The following is a 12,418-nucleotide window of genomic DNA, read 5'->3' as shown; positions in this document are numbered from 1 at the left end:
CGACCTATACGATAGATCTCCGCAATCTTCCACTTGCCTAGTCGTGTACACGATCGGTGTCTGCCTCATACCAAGTCCGAACAAAGCCCACCCTCTGTATTCTCACACCGAGAATACCAATGTAGCCTTGTTGGTGGTGTCAGACTCAACTCGACCCGTCGAGGTTTTCTGGAGGCCGTTTGTAGTGCTGTGGAGGCTGTTCGTGTTGCTGAGGAGTTCGTGGCCGAGGAAATCGTTGAGGACGAGCACGGTGTTCATGCTGCTGTGTTGCAATCGTGTAGATCGAGCGTTTGAGGTTGCTGTTTTTTGAGCGGTCATGTGCAACAGAGTGTGGAGACGCATCTGCAAATGTTCGTATAGTTTTCCCTTTGAGCATTTGTAGTTTTTCATGCTATAATTTTTGTATGAATTGTATAACTGCTTGTTTGAAGTCAACTATAAATGTATTGTTCATTTATGATTGTGATTTGGAATAATCTTGTTCCGCTGCTCATGAAAATCTCATATATGATTTTCTTCAGAAGCATGCATTGATAATTGTGAAGTAATCAATCTTAAATGACTGATTAGGGTCACGAGCTGTCCTAAGCTCCGAAATTAATTCCACTTGAGCTGGAGGTGTCATGCTAAGTATTTATGATAAATGGTGGGAGGCAGTATAAAAGGGAGGATGAACTTCAAAAGGTTAGTTTGAACACTTCCTCTGTGAAAATTGAAAACTCTTGGTGTGATTGAAAAGCTTTGTGAGTCTAGTTTCAAAGGCAGTATTTCCAGAAGAAGATCTCACCGGAATAAGGCCGGAGAAGGAAGAAAGTGACAAGAGGTTCAGTTCACCGGTGAATTCGAACCGTTGATGAAGAATTTAGGCTCTAGGACGAACCACGAAGAGTTTGAAGCTGAAATTTTAAGATAAGCTTTATAAGACAATTCTAAACAAGTGTGTAGAAGGAAATTTCTTGAGATGAGCTCTAGAATTTGAGTTATTAATGAAGTAGTTCGTAGTAACTCGAATCTGGAATTTTATGAAGAAGCAGGCAGCTACTTGGATCGAGTAAGTTGGCAGCTCACAGTAGGTGCTCTGACAGACTAAGTGTGGAACACCCCTATGTGTTTAACCTTCTGTTTGGGCTTAAGAGGCTTGCATTGAAGTCTTGGACACATAGATGCCTTTGTTAATAACCATGTGCGGCTGAAGGAACACTTTGAGCAAGTGTTGGTTGCATAGTGGGAATGCGTTGTGAGGTGTGTTGCCCGCATAGCAAGAGCCAAAATCTCAAGGAAATTTCTAAGTACTTGACCAATAGCCAGGTATGTGTTTGAGTGAAGGTCTTCTAGAGGAAGGCTAAATGCAAGTTTAATTAAGAGTTAGTCTAAAAAAGGAGACCATAACTAGTAGCTAAATATATGTTGTTGTATCCATAGGATTGACACTATTGCTAGAAGTATATCAACCTTTAAGGAGTAGCCCTAAAGTTGTAAGTGACTAAGTATTTATAATGTTTTAAGAATCCATGATTTTAAGAAAGATTATCTCATGCCAGCTAGTTTACAAAGTAGTTTTTCCAAGCAAACTATGAGTTTATGTTTTCCAAAAGCATGCCATGTAAGAAAGTATGCTGTAAAACTATTTATGTGTATTCATATGCACAAAGCATGCGTTAGAGCCTTTAAAAACATGTTTCTATGTGTTTAGCTTTACATGCTTTAAAGAATAAGCCTCAGTATGACTAATATTACTTCAAGCTCGATATTGAAGGACACAAAGAAGGTATCCAAGCAGCTCGATACTGAAGGACACTGAGAAGGTATCTGAGTAATAGTACCTAAGGCATGACGATACTTAGTTATAACCACGTGCACGTAGGTAGTTCGACGTCGAAGAACTGAGCAAAAGGGTTCTCTCTTGACTAAGGAAATGACATTGGGATTTAACCATAGCAAGGTTACTCTCCACTAAGGATCAATTTAATGTTTTATGATGAAAACAACTTTACATGTTTAATGCTTGGAAAGTTTATATTTCAGTACAAAGTTACTATAAAGACTTATGTTTCAGTATGATCTCTTTATTGAGACTAATGCATGAGAACATATTTTCTTTCTTAAGTCACTCACTGGGCTAGTAGCTCACTCCATTTTTCAAATGTTTTCTTTCCCCAGGTAGTAGTCAAATCCTCCGAAGATAGCTCTGCATCTGCTCTGCCATTTAAAGTCAGAAGTTCTAGTAACCCGTCAGCTAGGTGGTTACTGTAAATACTTGTACACATGTTGTAGTTGTTTCATGTAGGAACTAAGTTTGGGAGTTGGGACATATGAAACTTGTAATCTCTGTAAATGTTTTTTGTTTAATGGTTAATGTTTATTTGACCTTAGTGGCAGCCGTTGTGTTTGAGATTGCATGTTATTATCATATTATTTAAAAGTTTTAATAGACAGTAAGTGTCATAAAAGGGTTGATAACTATTGCAGTCATGTCCTTGCCTAGGCTAAGAGAGTAGTCTGGGAGGGGGGTGTGACAATCATCCTATAAAAGGCTTATGAAATAGGGGTTGTATCTAGAAGTAAATCAATCTTAAACTCCACTTCTGTCAAGTGGTAAGCTTGTCAGTTCCTCAGGGAATACATCAATAAACTCATGCACCACTAAAACATCCTTTGGTCCCAACTTCTTGTCTTGTGAAACAGTTACATGGGTCGGGTAGGCCATACATCCTTTACTCAATATCTTCCTAGCCTTAACTGCTAAAATTAGGTTACTAGGAATAACTCTTCAGTTCCCTGTAAATACCATCTCAATTTCCCCAGGTCTCCTGAACACTACCTCCTTTTTATAGTAGTTAACAGAAGTATGATATTTACTTAGAAAATCCATGCCTAGTATAACATCAAGCTCAAGCAATTCTAAAGGAAGTAAATCAATCAACATGTTTTGTCCCTCAATCACTACTTCATAAATTCATTTACTACTAATATCTCACCACCAGGAGTAGAAATAAATAACTCATCAGGCATGACCTCTAGCATCCTATTAACATGTAATGCAAACATGATAGAAACAAATGCATGAGTATCGTTGGGATCTAACAATACATATGTAGGGTGGTCACATAGCCACACCAGTTACAACATCTGGAGCCTTTTCAGACTCCTGGTCAATCACAGTATAAACTCTACCTTGTTGTCGTGGTCAATCAACTACTCCCTTTTGTTTGGCTCCATTAGTACCCTATCCACCAACCTCGACTGCTCTAGGTTAATTAACTTTCTAAGAGGTCGCTCTTTGCTCGGCATATGTCTCATGAACTAACTGAGGGCATTCCCTCTAAAAATGATCAATCTGACTACTATGGTAACACACATTGTTTCCACTATAGCATGGCCCTAAGTGGTTCTTACCACAACTCGGACACGAGGGTTTCCTGGCAGAACTAGCAATAGACTCACCAGCGCGTCTTGTCTTCGATCCTCCAGCTGAACGAGCTGGCCCACTAGACTTCCTCATGCTCAATCTCTGCTGGCTCCCAACTCCACTACCTCTAGTGGTCGATTGCCCACTAAAACGGGGCTTGAAATTCTGCCTCCCTAATACCTCGGGAGTAAACTTTTGTCGTTCTTTTCTATCTTCCTATACCTGTTCTTCTTTTGTTGAACTCTTTTCAACTCTTATCTCCGTCTCAACTAACTAGAAAAAGTCCATCCAGTTAGTTGTGGAGGTTACTAGGGTACAAATCTCTTTCCTCAGGCCATTCTCAAATCTCTTACACCTGTCTTTCTCTTCAGCAATAATAATGGACGCATACTGAGATAACTTGGTATACTTCATCTCATATTCAGCTACTGTCATCCAGCCTGAACCAGCTTCAAAAACTCATTCCTCTTTGCTTCTCTAAACGAGCTAAGATAGTATTTATCTTCGAATGCTTTCCTAAACTCTTCCCAAATCATTACCTTATATCTGTTCCTTCTAGAATGTAGGACCTTCCACCACTTCTCTAAATCTAGGACCTTCCCCAAGTCATTACCAATCAAAGTGAGCATCCTAAATACAATTTGGGGGGAGGAAATAAAAAAATACAACTATGTCTTAAAACAAACACCAAACTATTCATATACCTTTAAAATTTAAGAAATTTCGATAATATAGAAGCAAAACACATATTCAACACATGGCCATGAACACATTGCCAAGAAAACAAATTATGGAAGCTCCTTTCAAAAGGGTATAGGAATAATTACCGTCAAAGTAACTCAAACAAACCAAAAACTTAAGTAATGACTTCTTAAATCATACTAAAGGGACTAATCAAAATGAGTATTCAAATATGATTTGGGGGAGATGGTCAAAAGCACAACCATGTTCTAAAACAAACACCAAACTGCTCCTATACCTTTCCATGAACATGTTATCAAGAAAAAAAATTATGGAAGTAACTAGACATTGAAAATTCAATACTATCAAACATTTATATCAAGAGCTCAAACGATAGAAAAACCTTGAGCAATAATGTACTAAAAATTAATCTACGACTACTATAACTACAAAATAGTCATAGCAATTCAATTATACTAAGTTTGCATAAACTAATCTAATCCAACACTTCTTATCAAACTAGAATTTCAAGCAAAACACCTACTTGACTTGTAAAAATTACCTGTTCGTTGTCATTAGATTGTTCTGAACTTCTTTCTGTGTTGATGTAACTTCTTGACTTATCAACCTTCTTAAGATTTCTTCAATTATGGCTTCTTGTGCATTTAACACCAAAAAACAAAAAAGAAAAAGGAGAACTAATAAATACATTTTAAAAAGAAAAAGGGTTGGAAAACGAAAGTAGATTTAATAACTCCTAATGCTTAAACTTAACTTTACCAATTTTTCTATTTTCCATGGAAGAATAAAGAATGATTGAAAAATATCCATAAATTCTTAAACTTAATTTCAATTTTAGGAATTTTGTACAAAGATTCTCAAATCTTCATCATTTTTCTTCTACATACAAGAAGCATTTATCATAAAGAAATTAAAAAGTCTTAATCTAAAAAAGTAAATTCATATGTTCTTGAATTTAGAAGTTAACCTGTTAAGTCGTTTAGAAATTGATGAGAAATTTATTGGCTATCGATAATAAGAAAATATATACTAATGGATGAAAATTTCACACAAAAAATCACCTAAAAATGAGTGGGTTCTCTGAAAATAAGTGGCTTATGGTTTGTCAAAGGTGGAAATTGTTGAAAAGTTGTGTGAGTTTAGAATTCGAGGTTAAATATGTACTGATGGATAGAAATTTCACACAAAAACACCTAAAAAGATAAATGGGTTCTCTTGTTCTGTTCGCGTTAACGAGAGTTCCATTCTGTTTGGTGGCGTTCTGTTCATATTTGTCAGCATTCTGTCCAAAACGTGTGCAGCAGTGAGATTCTGTTCATTTCCATTCGCCCATTCGAGCTGTTGGAGTTCTGTGGAGAGAGGGTCATTGGGGTCCATTCACGTCCGTCCGTTCACAGTGCAATAGCCGCCAAAGTCCTTTCGCGTCCGTTTGTTCACAGTGAAGCTTCTTCTCTTCACCGGTAGTGAGGTTGAGTGAAGAGAGAGGGAAAGAGCGAGAGAATGAGGAGTGAAAAGAGTGGGGGTGGAAAATGGAAGAGGAAAATAATTGGGGAGGAAGAAAGGAGGAGAAAAAAACCTAACATTTTAACTTTTGTATGAAATTATATATATATATAGTGACATCATACTAAAAGTATTCAATATTTAGTGGTGCGGATAGATACGTTACTAATTCTTTTAGTTGTGTTGATTTATGATGCATCACTAATAGAACTTTTTGTAATGTTTTTATAAGGCGTCACTAAAAATCGACTCTTAGTGACAAAAATTGCACACGCTGCTAAAAGTTTGTCACTAAATAATCAATTTGTTGTAGTGAGTCCAAAAGAATCGTTAGTTTGAATATAAGTTGAAAATGTTAACTTTTTATACAAATTTTGGTGGTCAATCTCAGTCAAGATGCACTGAGAAAAACTATTTCAACGAATTTTTAAAAATGGTGTTAGTTTTGAAAGATGAAAATTTTATATTTCTGACCATTTTTCATAACTAACACCTTAATATATTCTTTTAACATTTTTCTATCACTTCACTCTTTCTCATAAAAGACCAACCTGGGGAGAAAAAGACATGTTGAATGTGGGGCATGGGGATATGATGTTTCTAAAGAGAAGCATAATTCCTTTGTCTTTCTCTGAGTTGGAAACCATGTTTATACATTATTCTTTCATTACCTTCCAACCTGGCTTTTCTTTTTTATTTAGTGCACATCCAAAATAAGAGAAGTAATGTACATTGAATATTTTCTCTACCACACTTCACATTATATAGCAGCCTTTCTGCATTGCATTGACTCCTGATGAGTTATGACAAACATTCAAATAAATCATCTCAATGATAATAAATGCAATTATGTGCATTGGATGCATTTGTGGCTCTTCAGAAAGCCAGAGGGAGATTATTCAACATAAGTGTTCTTTACTTGTACTAGGAAAGCTCAAAAAAGCTCCAACTTAGCCCTATCCCGGGAAATAGGCAACGGAGGATGCGAAGATCGTAGGCAAAAATTGACAGTGCAACAATATGGAACAATTACCGCTTAAAGACATTGACTTTACTGAATGCATTCGAGGGGTGGCGGCTGCTACTGCTGCTGCTGCTAGACAATTAGAGAAGACGAATCAGGAGAGGTTCAATGGACAAAATAGTAGATGGCATATGGCAGAATGATGGTTGAGCCCATGTAGTTTCACAACTATCTTCCTTGGACAAGACCACTAAAAACTTGACTGTTACCGGCTAGAGTCGCTTCCCACTCGATCGAAGAGAGTAGGATCTGTGATAAGGATATTACGACTTGCTTCATGTCAGGTCGTAAGATTGAATCCTCATCCACACACTGCTTTGCCAACATGGCCACCTATCAGAAAACAAGTAACAAAATCACAAAATTTCAAATCAATAACAGCATGAAAGAGCTTTTTGATATTACTACAAGAAAAGAGACTGGACATGTTTGTTATACTTTTAAATATGTATGTATTGTTGTAGACCATTTTCAAAAACATTTCCTAGGACAAATGTTGAGAAACATGTCCGAATGTTCAATTTTCGTTGATTTCCACTAACAGAAGCACTCAGTAACCATCGTATGCTATGTTCCCTTGAATGTAGACTTATGGTTCTTTTTGTTTGTCATTTCTAATATTCAATCAGGAGTTTTAAAAACTCAAAATCCTACCTGAAGTGTCAAAACACACTTTCTGATAAGCTTTTCCAGAAGCCGTCCTAAACCTAGAATAGGATGGAAAAGGTAAATTATGTACCTTAAATAGACAGTCATGAGGATACAAATCCATCATACTCGGATCAACTTGATCTTTCAGACTTGCCATATTCATAGAATCAGGTGCATTCCGAAGAACGGCTAACATCTGCATTATGTCAGACACACGGTAAGTATCAAAAAGTTAGCACCAAATGGCCATATTTCTTAAGAAAACTGAAATATACAAGAACTATAAGGATAATTAGCTCAAAAAGCCCAACATAAGGCAAGAAATGTGTATTTTTGTTTGAGAAATAACATAAATTCTCCAAAGTTGCACATTTTCAGCATGATAGAACTTACAATGGATGCTAGTGAACGTCTTTCAGGATTTTTCATAGTTGTTCCCTCAGTTCGTATAATTGCCTCCTTTCCAGATATAAGCTCAAAAAGAACGACACCATAAGCATACACATCACTTTTGGTTGTCGCAAGACCGTTACTCAAATATCTAGAATGAGTGAGGGTTAGAGAAAAACAGTTCAAAAGAAATTGTTGAAAAATATTCAGCCATCGAACTCTCATTACTTACTCAGGAGCCAAATAACCGTATGTACCAACAACTTTGGTAACTGTAGCTTCACCCTCATTTGTTTTGCCAACAAGTTTGGCCAACCCAAAGTCAGAAATCTAAGCATGGAAGGGGAGGAGGATTTCAGTGGAAGGTACTTTGCCTAATTAAACAGGCAGAACTAGTAGGATGCTTTAAACATCACCTTTGCTCTAAAAGAACCATCAAGTAAGATGTTGCTCGTCTTGATATCTCTATGGACATAATGAGTTTTAGTATGCTCATGAATGTATTCGAGACCTCTCGCAGCATCCAAAGCAATTTGGAGTCTCATAATCCAAGATAGTGGTGTATGACCTGTAATTAGAAAACCAACATGAATAGAAAGCAACATTGTTCAATATACATGAGGCATTGCTCTGAATACAGTCGTTCAGACAACAAGCAACATTTTTCTATCCAGGGCTCAATTTACCTCGTAAACATCTGACTTCCTAAGCTTACAATGTTAATCTATAATTCTATGTAGCCAGGTAGCATAGACAAAACAAGCTTCCGAACTTTTTCATTTAAAGTAAACAGATTGTCTTGCAATATCTTAAGAATTAGCGAAGTTGACCAAAAAAATACAAGTTTTGGCAAATGATTTGATTAATGGAGTAAAAATGTAGTCTTACCCTTGTTCAGAGGATCATGTAAATGGCTTTTAAGTGGACCTTTTTGAGCATATTCATAAATAAGAAACAGCTCCTCCTCACTGGCTGCATAACCAATCAATTCTACCTTGAAAAAGTTAAACCAAACAGAAGTCATGGTTTCAAATTGTATGCTTTTGCTTGGGCAAATAAATACATCAGTATTTATGAAAATAGATGATTACCAGGTTAGCATGATGAACCTTGCAGAGGACTTTCATCTCTGCCATAAACTCTTTAGTTTTTGTAGCAGTCATTCTTTTTATAGCAACTTCCTAAAACATCAGATTCATTGAGTTAGGGCAGTCAACAAAACTGATATCCTTAATCCAATAAAATCTCTTGAACATGTCAAGGTAGATGACCACAAACCTGGTCACGCAGGATGCCATAGTACACTGAACCATAAGTTCCATGGCCAAGTAGACTTGAATCAGAGAAACTATCAGTCGAGGAAAAAATTTCTTCGCATGAAAAAACCATAGGTTTGTCTACATCAAATACATTACTCTCGATAGCTACATGAAAGAAAATTCAAGTAATAGTTAGACATTTCTTGAATAATTTAGCAAACTGAGGTTGAAGGCATCTGAAGTATAATGAATTGCTGCTTATGCTATTAACCGTGCTTCTAGATATTGGTGAATTTCAATCTTCAAAAGAACTAGCCTGGCAAAACATAACACCCAAAAGTATATGACCGAGTCTAGACTAAGAGTTGCAAGCTCAAAACTAACAAAAAGAATGAATGCAATTATTGAGTTTGGATCTTAGTTAGTCCCATTTGTACCATAGGCTATGGTTCATAATTCATCAGCTCTAACGTCAAAGTGTGTAGAGAACAATTAGTACAACATGAATCTGGGAGCTATGATTCAACAGAAACTTCTGCAAGCTATGGTACAACGTGAATATTGGAGGGGTAACTGGCATGCAAAACCACATAATGAAAATGGAAGAGCCAGAGGAAGAAATTGGCAACTATCATGATGTTAGTTGACCGGGTTTTCACCACACTGGTCAATAGGCAATTTCATTTTAAAACTAAGCAAAATATTACTGTCCCAGTAGATGTTAGTGGGCTCCTCCAATGAACCCAAGTGGACAAACTAAGCCAAGAATGCTCATCATTTATGGGCAACTGAGCGGGAAAAATAAGGCCAAGTACTGAACAGTTGTACCTTTTGGAATTGCTCTCTGGTTGTCGGTAGATTCCCCGTTGGCTTGCTTCCAATCTGCTGAACTGCAGCAAATATATCTTCCTGAAGCACAGCAGAAACTTGACTTCCCAAGAATATGGAACTTGTGGGAAACCTTGCCACCGGGATCTTTGGACCGGCTAGTCCTTGATCTAGAAAAGCATTTCAGCCACCTGAAGCAAGCATAACCTACTATGCCGACCAAAATAAGAACAAGAATAATTCCCAAACTTCCAACAATCCATATATATGGAGGATGACGCTTGGGGTTCTGAGCATTATTATCTGCAATTCATAACGCAATAAAGTTACAATTTTTCTTAAGATCATAACAAAAGTAAGCAGTAATTAGAACTCAGAAGGCAAGGACTATAAGGTTAATCCTTGAGGGGAAGGCTTCCATAGTAGTGATGAAATTTAAAAACTAAGCAGCAGCAAACAATGTAAATCTGGAAACAGACAACCTAAAGGATCTAGAAGAATTACAACTCTTCCTCCCAAATAGTGTGAAGTTTAAACCGAGTTTCGACCTCCTAACTAAAATTTCATTTCTGAAGGATCACTAGATACAATCGTCAGTTTCAAACTGGGTTGCCTTACATGTGTAGATTTGACTTGACTCAAAAACAAACAACCATCTATCTCAATATTGTTATCAGACACAACTACATCAACTACTCGTTGACTTTATGAACATTTTCATAAAAGTATGCAACAAGAGAGTATATATTGTCTGAATGTTAAGTGTCAAAGTTGTTCATACCCACCTGAGAAATTGTTCAGAGTATAAGAAGGAGCTGGAGTAGGAGCAGGAGAAATGTCTGTCTTCAACGGATAAGGATCGCCAGGCACTACAAAATTTACCAGTTAAATGATTAAAAGAACAATGGCGATCATCCGTAGAATCATGACACAATAAAATTGCAATCAGAAAAGAACCACTAACCCGAATTCAAGGGAATATAATACAAAGCACCCACAGTAACATTGCTAGGATTGTCAATTCCATTCACCGACTCAATGCTATCCATACTAACCCCAAATCGGCTAGCCAAAGACTCTATGGTGTCACCATCTCTCATCACATAGCTCATCAAATAGTTCCACAACCCACTTGAACAGGCACAGAACAGTCTCAAAGACACAACAGCGCCGTTCCTCGCCATTCGGGTTGTGTTGGGCAGCAGCGCAAGCCCATCATACGCTTCCATGACTATATCATATACACGGCCGCGATTGGATTTGATGGTAAAAGTGGTGTTGGTTATATATTTCTTCAGCCCAGAAGCACAGGAGCAGTTCTTCCTGATGAACACATAGTCCTGACCATTCCCTTCGACGGTTACATCTTCAGGCAATACGTCGAACATACTCTGGATCACAGAAAGAGTCTGATTTGGCTGAGGCTTAAAGGCCAGAAACGAGGTGCATAAACGGGTTGTGTCCGTACAATTCAAGGGCGTGGAATAAGAAGAACAGAGAGAATGATCTTGAAGAAGAACAACGAAGTATAGAAGGAAGAACAAACTACAAATTCGTACAGGATTCATTGAATTGTAGCTCCAAACTTAGCGGAAAAAGAGAGTGAATTCCAACAGTCAATAACAGAAACTAGTGGCAGACAAAGCTCGATCAAAATTCAACATACACAAATCAAAAAAAAAAAAAAAAAAAAAAAAAAAAAAAGGAAAAAAAAGTAGAACTCTATGTGGGTAAGTCATAAAATGAAACCCAATAAAAAGCAAGCAAGAAGATCATAATCTGTATACAAGCAGACTAAAAACTAGAGAGATGGGGAAGTAGTATATGAAAAAAGAGAAAGACCCAGAAGATGAATGAATGAATAAAGTGAAGATTTGGAGCTCAAAACTAAGGAAAATGAGGAGAGTTGAAGGAAGAAAGAGTGTGCTATTAAAATTGGGAAAAGAATAATGGGGGAAGGAAGAAGAAGAAAATGAGCTGTAAACAGAGGAGGGCCAAGGTGGATTGAAGGACAGAAGAAGGAAGAAGTGAAAAAACTATAAACAGAGCCATTTGTTTTTGGGTAAAAGTGATGAGTGATCATAATAGTGAGTCTCTCTGGTAAACCCTCTTCCACTGTAGGGAGTAAGGGCAAGAAAGACAGTGATGAGAGGGGTTTTCCACATCCATACACATGGAGATTTTTGACAACCAACCCCCCCTTCTTTTTCTTCTATGCCTAAAATACCCTTTCCTTCCCCTATTTTGATGGAATTCCCATGTCCATGTTTTTTAAATATCATATTTATGATGCTTTTTTTCTTTTTTGTGGACATTTGAATGCTCCTTTAATAATATCTTTTAATAATATCTTTTGAAAACATCTCGACTAATTTTATAAGATAGTTATTATATGATATTTATGTTTATAACATAAATTTTTTGTTTTTTAATTTACATTTAAGTAATAATGATTATTACTAAAGTAAAAACACAAATGCTGATGATTCGAACCTTCAATTCTTAAAAAAATAATGTCTTAAATAATTGAGTTATGTTTGTGATATAGAATTGTAAATTTATTAGGATCTGAGGAGTGAAATGGATTTTTAATACCACGACAGAAGTAAGTATTATTGAATTAGAAATATCTCATAGGGGTGTGGGTTTCTA

General features: G+C 36.8%; 1 protein-coding gene across 1 annotated transcript; it reads right to left on the bottom strand.

The window, feature by feature from the left end:
- Window positions 1-6,328: 6,328 nt before the first annotated feature.
- On the bottom strand, window positions 6,329-11,973 carry LYK3 (protein kinase family protein / peptidoglycan-binding LysM domain-containing protein). Its single transcript, XM_039043285.2, has 11 exons — window positions 10,731-11,973; window positions 10,552-10,635; window positions 9,767-10,069; window positions 8,958-9,103; window positions 8,771-8,860; window positions 8,568-8,673; window positions 8,096-8,247; window positions 7,912-8,009; window positions 7,683-7,830; window positions 7,378-7,485; window positions 6,329-6,971 (listed from the first exon to the last, which is right to left on the bottom strand). The coding sequence occupies exons 1-11, from the start codon at window positions 11,332-11,334 to the stop codon at window positions 6,807-6,809; spliced, it is 2,004 nt and encodes a 667-aa protein (XP_038899213.2). The 5' UTR covers window positions 11,335-11,973; the 3' UTR covers window positions 6,329-6,806.
- Window positions 11,974-12,418: the final 445 nt, after the last annotated feature.

This window comes from Benincasa hispida, chromosome 1 (assembly GCF_027475165.1).
Source record: "Benincasa hispida cultivar pf3 chromosome 1, pf3_genome.v1.1, whole genome shotgun sequence".
NCBI classification, from domain to species: Eukaryota; Viridiplantae; Streptophyta; class Magnoliopsida; order Cucurbitales; family Cucurbitaceae; genus Benincasa; species Benincasa hispida.
The sequence above is the reverse complement of the archived record's forward strand: the minus strand, read 5'-3'. Positions and strand labels throughout refer to the sequence as shown.